Source organism: Hesperophylax consimilis, chromosome 23 (genome assembly GCF_061612785.1).
Source record: "Hesperophylax consimilis isolate HC1 chromosome 23, BYU_Hcon_1.0, whole genome shotgun sequence".
Taxonomy (NCBI): Eukaryota; Metazoa; Arthropoda; class Insecta; order Trichoptera; family Limnephilidae; genus Hesperophylax; species Hesperophylax consimilis.
The window spans coordinates 18,179,504-18,200,432 of record NC_142858.1 but is presented as its reverse complement, the minus strand read 5'-3'; the positions used below and the strand labels follow the sequence as shown (position 1 = coordinate 18,200,432).

At 31.9% G+C, this 20,929-nt stretch overlaps 1 protein-coding gene across 3 annotated transcripts in view; it reads right to left on the bottom strand.

Moving 5' to 3' along the window:
* The window catches only part of LOC149412404 (ras-related and estrogen-regulated growth inhibitor), a 137,023-nt gene that overhangs the window by 104,305 nt on the left and 11,789 nt on the right, over positions 1–20,929 (bottom strand). For all 3 annotated transcript variants that reach the window (XM_089645782.1, XM_089645784.1, XM_089645783.1), the window contains exon 2: positions 19,465–19,749. In XM_089645782.1, coding sequence (XP_089501908.1) covers positions 19,465–19,552 — 88 coding nt within the window. In that variant the 5' untranslated portion in view covers positions 19,553–19,749. The remainder of the gene's footprint in view (positions 1–19,464; positions 19,750–20,929) is intronic.

Here is a 20,929-nt window from a genome sequence, read left to right as displayed (position 1 = left end):
CAATTATTATTATTATAAGCTTGAAATTAGCGAAACCCCGTTTGCTGTCATTATTAATTCAAATAAAAAATGGTGTATTACAAAGTGTGTTTTTCATTTAATATAGTTATAGTACTGTTTCCAACTATTTTATATTAACTACATTCGATCTTTTATTCCAAATGATCAGTAATACAAGTAAATCATGTTCAATCACCACCTGCCTCTATAAACGGTGTGCCCAGATGTTTGAAGAAATAAATTATTATGCACGCGGAAAAAAAAAAAAAATTGTAGAATAAAACTAAACAAAGAACCCTCTGTGGCCAGTCTAAGTCTAAAGCGATAAACTGGTCAGGTTTGGAAACATATACCTACGAAATCGCGATGGCTTTTAAAATTTAATTTGACTCCCAAGAATTTTATTTGTTATTTCGGGTTTTGTTGTGTCTGAGGTAGCGTCGCGAGAATAGTTTACTAGCAGCTGTCGTTTCGTTAAGAATATAACGTTTTAATTCATCATCACAAATAAACGTGCATTTTCGATGTAATAATAAGAGTGTATACATTATAATTTTATTATCCAATAAATAAAAGCACGCGAATTATTTCGAGTTGGTAGGTAGGTATTTAATATTTTATTTAACGGTTTTTACAAGGATCGGTTGTTTCAGAGAATTTGAATAATTCATCATTTTAGAAGCTGATTTTCAAATTCTGTGAAATTTCTATTCAAGTTCTGTTATTATATCATTATTATTCAGTTGTTTCACAAAACTTAAATAATATCATAACTTGTATAAAACCTTCACAGAACAAGAAAATCAACTTTGAAATTTGATAAATTATTCAAATCATGTGGTTTATTGTTTCGGAGAATCTGAACAATTCATCAAATTTCAACGTTCATTTTCAAGTTCTGCGGAAGATATTTTCAAGTTCTGTTTTTATTTCAGTTTTGTCAAGCAACTAGCCTACAATGATATAAAAACCTAACTTGAATAAGTCTTTCACAGAACCCGAAAATGAACGTTGAAATTTGATGGATTGTTCAGATTCTCCGAAACAACCCGTCCTAAAGTGAAGTAAGAACGAAAAATAAAAAAAAGTTGACAGCCGCATAGTGAATTTCTCAGAATTTAAACATATAATAAAAAGTTCAAAGTTTATAATCAAGTTCTACTTAATTTCTGTTTTTAAATATACTATGGGCCAGTTGTTTAACAAAACTTAAATAATAACAGAACTTACAGGGAACTGTTCAAATTGTGTCAAACAACTGGCCCTAAGAATGTGTGAACGTTTCAGAGTTAGAAAAAAATAAAAATTAGAGAAACCTATAAAAAATATAGCCGTGGTTAGAGAGCATCGTTCTTAAATCAATGTTTGCTTCAAATGGCTTAAACTATGTTTGTCAACAGATCTAACTAGCACATCTTTCACACATCTAACTAAGATTTATAATACACCCGGATATTTTTCATGATTGTAAACTAATTTATTAAATTTTTTGGCGTGATAAATCATCATAAAACTATTTGCACTGAATTTTTAACTAAACTTCTATTAATAGTCAATTACAATTATTGATTTTGTTGATTTTAATAAATTTCTTATCAAGCCTCACAGCATTTCACAAATTGATAATGAAAACTTTCCACTGCTTACGGACAGCTGCGACTCATTTTAAAATTACACAGTAGTGTCATCGTACTAGATGTTTTTTACTATACAAAATGTTTGTGCACCTTAAAAACAAATGTATATAACACTGTAATTTCTTAGAAATATTGAATTAACTATTATTTGAAAACTAGATCAAGTTCTTGAAGAGACTCGTGAAAGATTTATTGGAATTCAAGAACATTCGCAGTGGCGCAGTCGTTCAGCATTGTTTACGATTCTGCAGAAATGGTGAAAATAAATGATATTAAATAAAATCCAATATAACCCAATGTTTTTGCTACGTTACTAGATAGTCGATAAATTTTTCCTTCTTGAAAGTCCGATGCTCGCTGCTCGGTATTACAACTTCAATGGCCGAGTATTTTCATTATGCTGTGAAGATGCATCGAGTTACACCATTCAAAAAAATTCACTTGTCGCTGAGTGTTTGAACACCGAACACGTTGGGCATGGCTCCAAGTTTAGTTCATTTAAGAAAGTTATGGAAACTGTCCAACTTATACAGCTGTATTTCATAGTAATAAGTGTGCGGAACACAGAACGGCACTTCTTAGAAGTGTCATATACATATATATATATATATCGGCCCATTTTGCCTTACTTCTGGTAAAATTCATCATACATTTTAGTACCACTAAAATCGTTTTTAAACAGATAATCAAATTCAATTTGTAAATTAGCAATGTTATTTTTTTAAATCGATTTAAAATCGGTTCACATTTATTTGGACTATTATTTTAGTGGCTGTAGCCTTTTCTCACGAGACTTTTCGACTATTTATCCTCAGACAGGTCGATAAAAATGTTATCTGTTTAAGAAAGAATCTCGATTTTTTTAATTTTATTGTTTGTCAGTTTCATCTGAAGTAAGGAAAAAATCCTTTAATTCGGGCACAATCTGACGCCGAACGCATACTTCTATAGGTTTATCTATTCAGTGGTTCGGAAATAAAGAAACCCAAGTGTCCCAGTATTGAGTGCTCCCGCTCCCCGCTCTGGCGCTAGTATCGCATGACAGTGGGCTGTTTTCGAACAAATAAATAACTTTGAAATTTAGAGGTGATTTTTTTTATGTTTCGTTTACGATCACCGAGACAAAAATGTTAGGTAATTCGTGGCATTTAAAGATAGTATTAAATTATTGTTGAAAGACAGTGATTTGCAGTCCAAAAAGAGCTGATAAGAGAAACAACGAACCGTGAGAAAGATATAAAAGAAAATATAATTTTTCAAATGTTTTTTTTTTTAATAACTTATATCATTGATGTCGCTATTCCAAATTCCTGTAATATTCAAAAATCTGTTAATGAAAAAATAAGAAAATACACAGATTTAGGAAATGCGATAAAAATAATTTAGCATTCTCAGACTATAAAAATATTACCATTTGTTATTTCGGCTACTGGCATTATACCTAACTCTCTCATTAAAAATTTAGGCGTATTGGATCTATCAAAAAATGTTTACATAAAAATGCAAAAATCAGTCATTTTAAATACATGTAGGATTACGAAAGATTTTTTAAATATTTATGTTGAGGGATCAGTAGGATTTATAGGCCCTGTTAGGAGTTCTACCGAGCCAAACCCTCTGATATGAGAATATCTGGAGTCGGTGAATTATTTTCCCATTGGATCTCTGGTGATTTGACGTGTTGTTCTTGTATTATTTTGTATTTATTTTGCTTATATAATGCACTTGCATAATGTGGATTGACTGATCATTTGTGGAAAATATACTGATCATCATAATGATCATTTGTGGAAAAGTGTGTGGAAGGGTTTAGTTTTTTCTTTGGGGAAGATTTAACCCGGACATAAAGTCGGAAGAAATAAAAATATTTTAAGTAGGTAAGAAAGATTAAGCTCATTTTTTCAGTTGGCCACAAAATCAGCTAAAGATGATAATATAATTTTAATTTTTCAAATATTCAACTTTATACCTGAACTTAAAAAAATACACACACCTTAGCTTACAGATGCCCGCCACTGTTGATACATTTTATAATATTTATGTTATGAGTTGGTAGGTAGTTAGATATATTTTATATGATCTAAAAAAATTGTAGCGGAAAATGCTACTATTTCTAATTAAAAAAGCATTTTTCGGCCAAACTTTTAGTTTAATTCTATCGATACATAACCATCAATTCCAGTTAAATCTTTATCCAACGCTTTTAAAAAAAAATATCGAGTTACTCGTGACAACAGTCTGAAAGGTAAGATTTATAATATTATAGCGAACCTTTAATAGAAGATATATTATTACTTACTAAATTGACATTCAAGTAAAAATTACAAGGAATGTACAAAATAAAGATTTTTTCGGATAATTCCGTTATAACCAAGTTCCTAAGTCAGAAATTAAGGTTGCTTAGCATTACTCAGGTATCTACCTACCAACCATTCTTTCAATCTTACAAAATACAATAATTGGTCATGATGTTATAGTCTCACTGGCTCCGGGTAGCTGGAACTCGTTAATGGTATTCGCACAAATAAAAAACTTTATATCATCTCGTAGACGGTATCGCGGTAGACGAAACAATATGTTCGGTATTTTTATTTATTATTATTCAAAGTACAATCCCATTAAACTGCAATTAAGTAGTTTGTCAACAGGATGTTCATGTTCAATTACAATATAACATAAGTACATTATCATTACTAATTACAATACACCTTGTACATAATATTTATCACTTACCACTGCCATAATTAATAGTATTACTAATACAGAGTATCTCTGCTTAGTAGCCATGTTTTCAACATATATCTGAATCTCTTAGGTAATTCGCTATTTTTTATGTTGCGTGGTAACATGTTAAATATTTTGGGCATGTTGTATTCCAGGGTTCGCTGTACGTATTTATTGTTACATTTTGGTACAAGCATTCCTTCATTTTCTGTGAACCTAGTACAGGTTACTTTTTTTATTAATAATAATAATATTTTGATGATTTGTATACCGCCGTTCTTGTGCAAAATCACTTCAAGGGTGCTGTACAAATATATAATAAATTTCTTTAATGATCTATACTATAACTAACTATATATGGAGATAATATACAGTACCACACTTACATGGCAGGTCACTTGAGATTAACACTGTTTATTGTTTATTGGCGAAATTTAGATATGGTTCGCACGCTCTGGACATATACGGAAAATTGGACATAATTGGACTTTCCGGTATTTATTTTAATAATATATTTGTATGTTCTTTAATGAACATTTTTAGGAAAAGAACAACTAATTTTATGCTGGGCGGTACTACAGTACAAGGTTTTGATAAGAATTGACTTTCCTAAATGTGACTTGTCCCTCGGTGTGAGAAAGATTACGAAAGATTATTCTTTGGAATATTATTTTTAAAATACATTTCTTCAATGTTCTATTATGTCACTGTTCAGTGTTGTCATGTAACCTTCGTGGGCTAATAAAATAAGTAAATAATGTATAAAAATTGATTAAAAGATCAACATAATATTTTTTATAGGGAGGAGTGTTATCCTTTCCAGACAATCAAAACAGTTCTTGTGCGATACTCACAATATATTATTAAAATCTATTTATGAAACATCATCTCAAAGACTAATAAGTATGTAACTTGAATATAAAAAAAATATTCAGTTTTCCCTTATCGGGGAGCCCGCTGCCCTTTTCGGGACAAATAAATAACGGGCTGTTAAGACATCAATAAGAGGAGATCAGCTCCGGATTAAGCGGATAGAACAATATTCCCTGAATACCCTCTACCCGCATCCATCACATAAGCTCCGTTATTAATTTCATCTCCAGCGAAATGGTGTATAAAATACTAAAAATATACCGAACGAATAAATTTGGGGTCAAGTTGTTACGCAATCTTCGAGATATTTTTTATACGGCGGTTCGCGGCCGGTCAGAAAGCGTAAACTTCCCCTCAAACGCCGCCAATGTTATTATTATAATTAGAAATTCAACGTTTTATCGCTTTTCTTAAGCGGACAGTTTTATGAAGCTTAATAAAAAAATTGCACTTTTACGCAATATAAAAACTATACCGTGTAGATATTTCAATGGATTTAATTATTTCTTTATGAGAACACCGAACTATAGCATCCCAATTGTTTGGGTACGTTGTGAGGCTGGGGATAGTGTGAAAGGGAAGGAAATGGGGAAGAAAAAGATTACCTAGCTAATCCGATCTGGTCACCAAACATGGCTAATATGAGGTTTCATTACTAAATCGCGCTCTTTTACCAGGGCGATACTGAAAGCATCTACTATTCTGGAACGAGCAGCATACACATACAGTAGATAAAAACACTTACGCACAGATAAATGATTTTTTAACACAGACTATTTTACTATATATATACAAACAACGACAAACGAAGTCATTAAAATAATTGACGATCTTAAGTCATCAAATGCTTGTGGTCCTGATAAAGTCTCATCAAATCTGTTAAAACATATTAAATCCTCAATCGCAATACCGATCGCGTTCATTTCCAATCTAAGCTTTAAATCAGGAATATTCCCCAATCATTTAAAACATTCAGTAGTTATATTGCTTCACAAAAATGGTGACAAATCGCATGTACATAATTACCGGCCAGTTTCTTTGCTAAATTCGGTCTCGAAAATTATTGAAAAAAATGTAAAAAATCGCCTTAGCACATATCTGGAAGATAATAACATTCTTTCTAATAGACAATACGGCTTCCGACCAGGTTTAAGCACAAAAAACGCTATCGCTAACCTGACAAAAATCATCTCTAATTATATCGATGGAGGAATTAAATGCACTGCACTATTCCTGGATCTAGCCAAAGCGTTCGACACTATATCACATAAAATTCTGTTGAAAAAACTACAGTGCGTTGGAATACAGGGTTAACTATTAAAGTGGATGGTTAGTTATTTAGAAAACAGAAGCCAAAGAGTGAACATTAATGATACTCTAAGCGATTCAGCAAATATTAAATTTGGTGTGCCTCAGGGAAGTACTCTAGGGCCAATTTTGTTTAATATATATATTAATGAGCTATGTAACAGTTCCCTTGCCGACCACATTATTACCTTTGCAGACGATACGGTCTTGTTATTTGAAGGTAAAAACTGGAATGAAGTTCACAGTAAAGCAGAAGCTGGTATAAATAGTGTTAAACAATGGCTTGATAATAATCTACTCACACTCAACACGGAGAAAACAAAATTCATCCGCTTCAGTGCAACTCAAGCGCGACAACCGAAAGAAACACAAAACATTATTATACACCACTGCAATAACCTAACTACTTGTAATTGTAACACCCTAGAATGCGTAGATAGTATAAAATATCTAGGAATTATGATAGATAAATTTCTGAGATGGGACCTACATATAGACTCAATTTCCACAAAAGTCAGAAAACTTACTCATCTTTTCCTGGGCATTAGAAATATTCTCTGCATAAAAGATCTTAAATGTTTATATTATGCTCTGTGTAACTCATTACTTGAATATGCATCTTTGGGATGGGGCGGATGTACCAAAACAATACTGGATCCCTTAGCAAAAGCACAGAAATCACTGCTAAGGGTCATCCTAAAAAAACCATTTAGGTACCCTAGTGATGTATTATTCGAAGAGATACGTGTTCTTGATGTAAGGCAACTATACATAAAAAAAATTATATTACACACTCAAAAACAACGTCACCACTACCCTTCCATTGATCATTATCACGACACTAGACATTCAAGGAGGAATCCAGTTGTTCCACCTACTACTATGACATCCTTTGCCCAAAGACAATTCTATTACCTTGGTCCAAAATTATTCAACCTCTTACCCGATTTATGGAAATCGGAAAGCATAAGCATTCTGCGTAAATTAGTTTATTATTGGCTTCTAGACTTAGGAAGAGTCGAAAGCGAACTTATGATGACCAACAGATAAACAAAAATGTTCTGTACTCACATTTATTCATTGTTATTGGCAGTTAAATAAAAAATTCCTACCATGCATCTGATTTATACAATGCGATTGATAATTTTTGTGATTGATAATGTTTATACAATATGTTTTCATGTACCTTTTTTATATTTTTCTTGATTATGTATATTATATTATATGTACCTTGATTATGTATATTATATTATATGTACCTTGATTATGTAAATTAATACACAGCACAGTAACAGCGATCAAATTAAGAAACACACCTAATATTTTTCTTATATTGTAACTATAAATTGAATTAATCCAATATGTTATCATGTACCCTGATACAGTGTTCCTTAATTGCATATTATTAGATGTACCTTGATAAAATTTATCAGGTGTTTTCTTAAAAAAAAAACTAATATGCGGGTGTACAAATATGTCTGAAAAAGTTTTTTTTTGATTACTTTGATAAATATATATGTATATAGACTACATTACTAGCGTAACTATTAATGTAAAGTATGGAAAAATAATTCATAACAGCAGCGTGTACAAATGTTAACTAAACCAGGCAATTTGGCTGTCCTAAAACGGGAAAATTTCCTAGTTGGACAGCCAAAGCTTCCTTAATATGTATGTAATTATTTGTATCTAATAAATAAATAAATAAATAAAAAATAAATAAATAAATATATATATATATATATAGATATATATATATATATATAGATATAGATATAGATATAGATATAGATATAGATATAGATATAGATATAGATATAGATATAGATATAGATATAGATATAGATATAGATATAGATATAGATATAGATATAGATATAGATATAGATATAGATATAGATATAGATATAGATATAGATATAGATATAGATTTAGATATAGATATAGATATAGATATAGATATAGATATAGATATAGATATAGATATAGATATAGATATAGATATAGATATAGATATAGATATAGATATAGATATAGATATAGATATAGATATAGATATAGATATAGATATAGATATAGATATAGATATAGATATAGATATAGATATAGATATAGATATAGATATAGATATAGATATAGATATAGATATAGATATAGATATAGATATATTCCGCCGACGGGAATAGAACCCGGATAAATTTGGTTGTTTACAGGTGAAAAAATATAATAAGCATTAATTGTTGATTGAAGTACTAATAGATATTGCATTATTTGGCGTGTTTGGAATAAGCCGACGTAGCTCAGTGGTCCAGAGCACCTGATCGGATATCAGGAGGGGCGGATTCAATTTCCGTCGGCGGCATTAATTTTATTGCTTATAATAATTCGTTAACATGTTGTGTGGTATTGGGGGTGCTACAATAATTCCTCTGGCTACGGTTGGAGATCTAGATGTTCCTACAAGTAATACTTTCATCATAATGTATAGATTCAAGCATATCAACATATGAGTTAAAACATATTTTTTTATATGTATGTTCCTATTGGCAAACATTCATGACCTTTCAATGGCTGATAATTTTGGGAGCGCTGACAGATCGAGTAGTAGCAATCCGGGCTCGCCGCTCGCGCAGCCGCGAAGTGAATTTTCAATCAAACCGTGTTACTGGTGAGAGATTTATGATGATAAAATTTTAAAATCCGACCCGGACTTAATAAAAACGTTTTCCGACAATTTTTTCCGCACCTGTCCTCTATAAATCTTTTTTAAAGTGGTTTCTATTCCATTAAACCTTAACTGTAGCGCATCCGTCTCATGATATCTCCAGCAATTTATAAACAAGGTATTTTCCAATGTTCCCTTCAATTTACATTTTATTATTTTTGCTTTGGGTATGGTTTTTTATTCAAATTTACCATATTGTATTAGAGATCAATATTTTAAGTTTTTATGCTATATTACTGCTCAAACTAATATTTTTAATTTGCATGAAAAACTCACTGTTGACGCAACTATGCATACCCACTAACATATGTTCCTGCATTCCCTCACCTCATTCCCTTATCCAATTACCTATCCTAATCTGATAACAATAATCTTAAAACTGTGGAGTACCTACCTCAGTGACAATTTATCTATGTGCAGTGTCCACGTTTTGAGTGACACTCGGGGTGTACTAATATCGAATCTGCTAAGAAATCCAATTATGTTTATATGTGCTCTACTGAGACAAGCCGTGCAATGTCCAAGTTTTGAGTGACCCTCGGAATGTATTAATGTTAAGTCTGCCAAAATAACCTGGAAAGATTACATATGTGCTCTCAAAAGACGTGTTTCGAAGGACCAAGGGTAAGTCAGGTCCCAATTGTAATTAAATGTTAACCCGCCTCGCTTGTGTCTTCTTATAAGGTTACCAAAACATATTGATAACAGAATAGATTTGAATGCGATGTGCGACTACACTTTCATCAGGAACAGAAGGTATTAGATATTTTACTATAAAATTTTATTGGTACCACTTTTGCCTAGACTGCATACCTTAATTACAACTATTTACTACTTGACTTTTTTTATGTGCATTGAATCATGTCAAAAAATAAATTGTAATATAAATTACAATATACATATATATTTTACATAATATTGCATTTATGGTAATTATTTTTCGTATACCTATACCTTACCCGAAAATAATAACTCCTATGCCTGATAAGGGAGCCACCATTTTTAGTTTGGCTATATATTATGATAAGTAACTGTGTTTTGTGTTTTGTACTATGAGAGGCACTCTAGAAAAAAAAATTGTAAATGAAACCGTACAAGAGTCCCAACCGCTCCCAACCGTCTGGAGTCAGTGAGACTATGGCACTCCGAATTGGGATATTTTGTGAGGCTGAAGGTAGAGGGGGGGGAGAAGGAGTTGGGGAAAAATAAGATGGGGAAGTACCTTCAGATTTGTTCACTAAACACGGACAAAGCCATTTAAAGCAACGTTTTAAATCTGGATTGTGGTCTTACACCATAGCGATACTGAGAGTATCTTCCACTCTGGAACTTGTCGAGTTAAAGATACTCTCGCCCTAGCTTAAGACTATTGTGAAATGACAAAAATTAATCAAATAAAATTTTATTTTGCACGCCGGGATTTGAACTCGCAACCTCCGGTTTGGTAGTCGAGACCGAGAGACTTACCCCTAGACCAATAATAATATGTATTTCTATATTTATTTATTTATTTATTTATTTATTTATTTATTTATTTATTTATTTATTTATTTATTTATTTATCAAAAGAAAGTACATATTACATATTGGATGCTTTGCCTGTCCAACTAGGAAAGTTTCCCGTTCTAGGACAGACAAATTGACATGTTTAGTTCATATTATTACTGAAATGTACATAATTACATAACAAAAACCAAAAAAAAAAAAGTTTCATTTTTCTCTGAAACTAAGTTGTGTAATAAAGAAAATGTATATAATAAATATAAGTACACATACATTGTTTTGTGAGAAGTAGATAAAATTAATCTGGTAGCATATATTATAATCGGATTTACCGAATTAACCTGGTAACATAAAATATTAAAATTTACAGAGTATGAGGTAAGCGTTGTAACTAGAATGTGTAATAAATTATGTGCATGATTGTTTTCACTGAATTAAAACATGAATTCAGAACAAATTATATTATACGGCAATACGAATATATACCGCGCTCATTTCTTGAACTACTGCTAAAATGTAAAAACAATAACTATATATATAGATAGAAATATAAACTATGAAACATAAACTATGTAAAAACAGAATAAACATGCATAAACAGAAACATATATATAATACAACAAATTATATGTCCTTGGGTATATCGTAGTATGATTTGAATTTGCTTCCAAAAATATGGAGACACATTAAAAGAAAATTGTCCTAAATATTAGTGGCTAAAATTTATTTTCGTTAGATGGTTTTAGACAAAAAAATCTTGATTGGCAAGCACACAAGCTCTTTCTAAGGCTGGCCGCATACATACGTATTCCGTATTCGATTTACGAATTCGTTTTCCGTATTCGGAATTCCGTGAGACTAGCGCAAACGTTCGTTTTTCTTCATTCGGAATGTATAAACGTCAGAACCAGTGTTGCCAACAAGGGCGATATATCGCCATTTAGGCTACTCAGAGCGAGAAGAATCGGCGCCGAAAAAATCTAAAAGGCGACTGGTCGCCAATTAAGCTACTTCAAAAACATCAATTTTAAACATGTCCCGAAATTCTCTAGCCACCCCCCCCCCCATGAATTATATTTTCTTGAAATTCTCTAGCCACCCTCCCCATGAATTTTATTTATTTTCTGGGGACAAATTTTATTTTTTTGAAATTCTCTAGCCACCCCCCCCACGAAATTTTTTTATTTTCACGTAAAAACATCAATTTTAAACATGTCCCACCTAACAGCAAATTCGGCTACTTTACGCTACCTTATGTATGAGAAACGGCGATATTAGGTCAAGATCCGTTGGCAACACTGAATTACGAATGGAAATTTCCGTACGTTTGCGTCGGCACAAACAAACTGTATGCAATAGCTGCGTTCCACATGACGTCATTAGGTTTTTTCCATTCGTTTTCTCCGAACGCGCCGGCTGGCATTCGGAACGTGCGTAAGGAATTTGTTCCGTTCGGAACTATAACGAACGTGTGCGGCAGTTAATGTATTTTCTACTGATTCCGTGCATTCGGATGTCCGAATACGGAAAACGAATTCGGAAATCGAATACGAAAAACGTATGTATGCGGCCAGCCTTAAACAACAAAACATGTTGGTACCTACATTAAAAGAGAGATTTTTTATCGTGTTAAATCGATTTGTATTATGTTGCCAAACGATTTCGAGTATTTTTGTTTCACATATTACTAAAATTAGTGCAACTGTGTGGATAAGTTTAATTACAATTTAATGTTATTTTAAAGTTTAGAGATACAGATTTTACAAAACAGTTAAAAATCCTGCATGACCTCATTTGCTCCGTGTTCCAGCCTTGTGATCATGAATATGGGCCGTGCGACGCTCGCCATGTCTTTGTTTTTAAACTGTTGACGGAAGGTTAAACTAGAGAACCTAAGCGGCGATTCCGTATAACATATTCCCAGATTGTCACTTGAGAGGTTCTCACGACACATCTCATGGTAGCTTTTACATCCCTTTGTTGGCAAAGTAATTATTTTAAGTGAAGTGCCTTAACTGTTTTAACTTCATAACGCCGCGGATGCCCGTGGGAGGGGACTAACTAGGGGGTAAAAATTATTCCCAAACCGCTTCACTGGCTACCCCTCGCGGGGAGGTTTTATTTAAGATAATGTGCAAAATTAAAAGTGATCATATTAAGGTCGTAATTTTGATCACAATGAGAGTTGAATCTTAAAATTATAAGCAACTTAAAATACTAGGCTAATGCCCGTGTTGTGATAGTTATACATGAAATAATGATAACAATGACATAAAAGAACTAAAAAATATTTTATAGAAACATAAGAAAGAAGTAAAGAAAAAAAAAACAAATTTAATGATAAATAAAACTGAAAACAAATATATTAAAATTAATAGTAAACTGAAAAATAAAGAAAAAGTATATGTATATTTAAAAAGATACAAATAATAATTAAAAATATTAAACATTAAGATTAAAATATAAACATAATTAATAAAGATCGTTTAATGCATATAATTGTTTGTGTGCAAGTTTATTTATCGTAGATATTATCTATAAGACAACATGTTTATGTTCAACACTTAATTTTAATTTTCGTGATATGAGACAAGTTTTTATAATTTTTTTTTTTTTGTGTTAGGAACTCATATAATCTTTAAAGAAAGGTCGTCCCCTTTCAAATATCCATTGATGTACACGGGCAGTAAATATGAATATAGAATTACTTGACTTTAAGTCGGTACTCAATGCATTGTATATTTTAGGCGATTAAATTAATTATTAATTCTATTAAAGAAATTAAGTGTCAATGGAAAAACGCAATCATGCCACTGCTAATAAGACACTCCAAAAGCATTAGGTGAAATTGATGAAAATCTTCAATGGGACACTTACATAGCATGACGAAAAAACTCACAAACCTCATGTACCACTTTATAAACATTCGCAATGTACTAAGATAAAACTATTTGTATAAAGTCTATTGTGCTCTTTGCTAATCACGTATAGAATATCGAAATTTTGGATGGGTATTGGCATCACAAAACCACATGAAGCAGCTTGTTAAAACACATAAAGCAATAATAAAAATAATCCTGATATAATAATAAATGATAATAATAATAAATATACGCACTTGCACAATGTGGATTGACTAGATGATCATTTGTGGAAGTGTGTGGAAGGGCTTAGTTATTCCCGTGGGGAAGATTTAACCCGGACATAAAGTCGGAAAAAAAAGATACAATCATACAACAAATGTTGTAGTATGATTTGCAATAGACCAGAAAAGAACAAAAATCTGCTCGCTTGTTAAACCATCCGACATTCCCTATGGATTTATTCAATCCTGTAATATATTTCTGCAAACGCGCTTCAACACTCCTGTACAAGCTTGGTCAAGCAGCCGAGCCGCCTATATATGCAAGTAACATCGACAAACACTTCTCTCGAGATGCAAGAAACAAATAAAATTAATTTTTAGACTGCCATAAGAAAAAACATTGTTTTTTTGCGGCTTTATTCTGTAAATCTCGCGTGAATTCTCTGTATTTATTGGACAGGTTATTTTCTTTGGTGCAGATGAATTCTTAATTTACCTGGCCTGAGACTGGGCAGACTTTAACTCTCACCTTTAATAAGAAGTAATTGCGCTACTTTGGCCCGCGACTGCACTAATATAAAAATAATCGTCATTGCCATTTTACATCGGAGAAGCTTATTACTTTTTCAACGTTAACTGTGTAAACGCTGTTTTTTTATGAAAACACGTGAAAAGCGAACATTAATGTCCTGGTTGATTTATTGACTCTCGAACTTTTAATTATCCGCGATTTAATTACGCGTGGGAAAATAAACAGTGGGTAATAAGCACTGTAATAAATTATGCGGTTTATCAATCTGGAGTAACATTCAACGTTATTCGAGTTACTTATTTACATTCTCGTCGTTTCTCCGTAGCGTGAGGCAGAGACACGGGCTCGTACGTTATTATGTAAAGAACTTGTCTTGACATGACGCATACATTTCTTGCTTACTTAGGAACCCCCGTATTTATTCAAAACCATCACCCACGCTCAGTTATTCAATACGGTATTATGACATTATGTAATTTTGTAATATATGTATATTATATATATATATAATAACACGCTGACACGTAAATCGACCTTTCCCTAGTAGGTACCGTTTGACATTACCTATTATCTACCAATAAATGGAATACTGTGTATTAATTCGTAAGATATCATTAATGTCTTGAAGAGGCCCGGATTATATGAAGGAGGAAAAACAGAAATTTTCCTGTGTTTTGGCTTATCGAAAATGTCAAATATACTAAATGAAATTTCACAAATAATCCATTAAAATGCATGAGAGCAAAGCAAGGCGCACAACTCATGCCGCTAGGTGGCGCTAGTGTAGCATGTTGCCATCAGAATATATGGGAAACGTCAAAAGTTGGAGGTAGGTATTATTAATATTACAGGGAATTCGCTATTAGAAATAAAATAACCGCTTAAAACAATTCCTTCAAATTCAAAAGGAAGTAATATTCGATTCGAAGGAATGTATTTTATAATTTAAATTTTATTGTGATTTGTGGACATTGTTATTTTTGGCTTTTTTCCCCTAATATCTTTGACTATTAAGCATTTGTTGACATAAACAACGACTTCAAACACATTATTATTATTACTGACAGTGTGTCCCCAAATAGTTGTATATATTTTTGGCCCTAATTGCTTTAACTATTAAACATTTGTTAACATAAACAACTACTTTAAAAACATAATTATTATTACTGACAGTATGTCTCCGAAAAGTTGAATATATTTTGAAATTAACACCAACACTCAATTTCTAATTTTATGGGCCTCAAAGCATATTTCATGGTATGTACTTACCACTAAAGAGATAAACCTATGGAAGTGTGTTGTGGAAGTGTATGTGTGGTCTTTCAGTTTAATTATCCCTTAACCTTTTAAAATATCAAAATATTTCTTTAACAGATAATTGGAACAGATCAATTTCATTGAAGTCTGATTTCATTCAAGCCGGTATGGATCACTCATACACGCCACATTAAGGGATAATTTGTTCAATTGTATGTATTTCCACTGCACGATAATAAATATTATCTTAATATTTTCCTGTCTCGTGTTGAAAACGTGTGTTGTGAAAAACTGACATTAAAGTTGAAACTTCGTTTTTACATAATGAAAGTCGTATTTATTTGTTTATTGCGACTATAATAACAGTAGATAATCATGTGACAGATTGCCAAAACGTGAATACGCTAATAAACTTTTATTTTTTATTTTACATGAAAAACATACATAATTATTTTAGCGTATTTATTGTTAACTGGGATGCATTAATCAGTGAAGTTCCCGCCAATAACATTTTTTTACAAAATTATGGAAAATACTAAATGAGAAAAAAAAGTTATTATAACTAATTGAGACAGAAAATAATATTTAAAATTTATAAGATTTGTCAACTTGTTTCTTACAAACAATAATTGAAACAAAATATATAATCAAACTACATAAAAAATAATACATCACAAAATATTTTGAGCATGATAAATGTAAACAAAATTAAAATTAAAAACAAATTAAATATCAACACATAGCAGGTATTCAATTACTTATTATTTATGTTTAGTTTGCATTATCTAAAAATTGCCCAGTCACTTATATACATTCACACAAATATATTTTGGAGTCTAGTATTTCACTACTTCACTTAATGTTTTCAGTTCTACACAATTAATTTTATTCGGGAATATTAGGCGGTTAATGCTTTTGGTGAATGATATTGTGTTACATTTCTCCAGATTCCATAGTTGGTTGTTTGCACAATAGATTCCAAGCATATTAATATGCTTAACTTACTTATATTCTGTTTTACGAGTTCTCATAATGTTTACAGGCGCCAAGCAGGCAATAACTAGAATCGTTATTCTGTTTTGCTTCCCGATCCGTTAATTAACTTGTATCTAATAAATCCGGAATGAAGCTCGTAAAGTGTAGTATAATGCCTCGCAGTGCACGGACGATGCATGTCCATTAGGATTAGCATGTTTGCCATTGTGCAAACACTAGGAGTCTTTAACCCTCACCTCTAAACTTTACAGATCATTTAGAAATGGACCTGAACTTAATGGCACACTATAGGCAAATTAATAGCGCGTAATATGAGATCCACAACACATACTGAATTGTGGGTATTGCTGGATATGGTGCACGGAGAAAAATAAATATTCCTAATTTATTAAGGACAGGTTGTTTCGGCGACTCTAAGGATGGGTTCTTTCGTAGAATTTGAACAATTCTTTAAATTTCAAAGTTATTTTTCAAGTTCTGTGAAATAAGTTCTTTTATTACTTTAGTTTTGTCAAGCAACTAGCCTATAATGATATAATAACAGAACTTGATAAGGATTTTCACAGAACCCGAAAATGAACGTTGAAATTGGATGAATTGTTCAAATTCTACGAAACAACCCATCCTTAGAATCTCTTCAAACTGTTCGTAATCCGACTAAAAACGGGATTGCATGCCGTTCCCTGAAAAACTTTTAGTAAACTCTTAACATATATAGGAAAACGTGTTCATTCATTCAGTACCTGAATTTTCCTTGATAATATATAATGACGAAATTCGAAGTATTTTATGGACACTTGTTCCAACATCGTGATAATATATTTGTATTTTACCAAAAGTTTTTTAGGAAACCTTTGTCCGTGTTTACACAGCGATGTCCAGCTTTGTACAGCGATGACTTTGCGAAGCGTACCTGAAAAACCTTGTGTCTTGCTTACACCTACTAATAATGGCTGTTAGCGAGAAAGGGAAAACAATTGTACATTGATCAAATCGTATATTCGAAAAAAAAAATTGTGTGTTTTAAAACATATTAGTATATGCGCTGGTGCGCAGACCAATACAAATCACGAGATATTATGATTTCAGAATTTATAATTATTGCATACTTCAGAAAATTAATTATAAGAAATTCAAACACAGAATTAAAATAATTTTGTAGTAAAAAAAATTTTATCGCTTGTCTGAATCCTTTCCACACAGTTACAATTTTGAAAAAGACAAATTTTCTGTTAGAATATTATGTTATAGATAATTTATCTTTATTCTGATTTCTTCAAACAACCAGTTGCAATTTTTAAAATGTAACCCAAATTGAAAGAGAATCTAGAGTAACACAAATAAGGAGACCCTAAACCGAAATCAGTATTTTTTATGATTTATAAAAATCAACAATAAACATTTCCACTGAAATTTTATTTTCTGAACTCCAACAACAAAGTGTAAAGTGCAAATTTGTGAGAACCTAATGCTGCGTATACATTTGCGAGCCGAAACGCGAGCCGCTTGTGGTTGCTTCGTTCCATTCTCATAATTCGAGGCTCGGTTTGCGTTTTGTAATAAGCCGTTTTGTGCTTCCCGAAAATTATTGAAAAATTTTTAAATCCCAAAAATTCCAAAATAAAGACGACAGGAAAATGAAAATAAATAATTTAGATTTAATTTAAATGAAAATAATTGAGGTCACCATTTCCGTTTACAACAATCCTAAACTATACAGAAATAAAGATAAAGAGACGAATTAAAAAAAAAATCTCGGGTTGGGTTGTTTTAATCTCCCTTGAATTTGATGACAATCAAATCAATGTTCATCGCCATTTCGAGGTTTTGACACTTAAACAGTTTTCGACATTGATTCTGGTAGAAATGTGATTATTTGGAAAACATAACAACATGATTTGATGACCATCAAATATTGTGATGGAGGTTGTAAAACTCCAACCTTAGGTATAAGGCGGGTAGCTTTTGTTTAATTCCATACCCCTTTAGCATAATCGAAAGATGTGGCAATATACAGAATAAAATGAGTCCTCACTGGCAATACTGATAATTAAAAATAATAATATCGGTGGTGTATCCATGTGTCTGTGTGTAACTCCAGCTCAGTGAACTCTGGAACTTTTATTTGCGTTGATTTTCAAAATTGGGACTGATAGTCAATTCTTTACCTATTGACATTAGAAACACACAAATCAAAACTTTATTTACAAATAAAATCATTGATTACCTCCAATAAAAATATACATTGAACTATTTCATAACATAATAAAAATTGTGCCTACTGTGTATATATGAATAATACGCCTTTTGGTCAAACTGAAACTTTATTAATTAATTACTTAAAATTATTATTGCTTGGCCTCCACCTTCTACATTCATTCTTGAATTGTATAATTTATAAAAAAAAACAATAAAATACTGATTTTATTTTATTTTATCTGGCATTTTCATGATATTCTATTAGCTAAAAACTAGTTAACAACCACTATGTAAATTTCCATCTCAACACAGGCGTTCCACACCTAGTGAGATAGGCAATACATCACTATTGTAACTATATGTAATATTAAAATAAAATAAATAAATAAATAGTGGGAACGATTCAGATAAGCGATAAATTAGGTACCAAAATTTATTAATAATTCTTTATTTTAAACAGTTTTTCTTTGTTTTCAATTTTTGACGGATTCCTTATAGTAAGCTTAGGTGCGTGTTAATTTAAAACGAATGTTTGTTTTTGAATGGCGTTGAACCTGAATCAAATATATTTTTTAATAAATATTAAGGATGTGCTCTAGTATTAAATGAAAATGGTTGTATTTACCGCTTTTCCCGACGGCCGGCGCGCCAATGACGGCCACCTTCACCTCCGAGAGGGAGGACTTCTTCCGGCGGATCCCCCGCGAAGTCATGCTGCTGCCTGCCGAGTCCACCTCGCCTGCACTGCTGGCGGAATAGCTGTCACTAGCTGGGGAACTGGCCCCCTGGACACTCACACTGGACACTAAACGGTCTGGCACTCTTTGATACTCAGAGTCATCACTCGTTTAAACTAAATACCGTTCATCGGGTTTGTATCATCTCTTAACAGTGAAGCACTTTAGATTTCCTAATGGAGAGCAATATATTTTTAACGTAATGAAAAGGGAGGGTGAAATGCAGATCACGCCAAACTCTGGGAATTGAATAAAAATGCGCTTTCTAGATGAGAAAAGTGTGTAGAAATTCATTAAAAAAAGAATTAAGGCGCGGAAGAATAAATTGAGGGAGATACAGCCGATCAAAGTTTAATAAAATTGCACTTCGCGATCTGAGGGTAAAATTCGGTTTATGGGAGTATAACCGAAATTGAACTTGATTTAGACTAATTTAGGGCTGGGGAATCCGAATCTGAAAGAATTAGGTGGGGGTCGGCACTATTAACTGAGTTATAGGGTTTTGAAACTTCGTACGCGATACATAGAAACCATGTTTTATTTATCAATTATGACTTGAAAATCAAATTAACAACTATGTATTTACTTTTGAAATTTCAGTAGTGCCAACCAAAAAAAGAAAAGTGTTGCCATATAATAATAATATTTTTTTACAAAATAGGTTAGGTTTTTAGTTTGGGTTAGAGTAGGCAGAAGAACATGGGAAAAAGGTATTAGAATTAAATCACAAACCAGTCTATACAAACCTAGCGTAGCCCACAAACTACTTGAAAACTGGGATATAACTCTAAAGGGGACGCGAGTGGGCGTTATTAAAGGGGCAATTTTGTGTAACAGGAAATAACATGGAAAAAAGGTATTAGTATTAAATCACAAACCGTCTATACAAACTTAGCGTAGCCCACAAACTACTTGAAAACTGGGATAAAACTCTAAAGGGGACGCGAGTGGGCGTTATTAAAGGGTCATTTTTTTGTTATAGAAAATCACAGTTAGGTTAGGTTATATATATACATAAATTAAGTATTTACAAGATTTTAAATAATAAACTACCAATCTGGCAAATGATATTTAATTTTCAGAATTTTCCATGCATTGATATTATTATATGGCAACACATTTTATTTTTTGGATGGCACTGCTGAAATTTCAAAAGTATTAAAAGTTTTTAATTTGATTTTCGTGACAAAATATGGCGGCGGACTGTCATAATGTGGTAATAATATCATATCGCGAAGTGCAATTTATTAAACTTTGATCGGCTGTATCTCCCTCAATTTATTCTTCCGCGCCTTAATTCTTTTTTTAATGAATTTCTACACACTTTTCTCATCTAGAAAGTGCATTTTTATT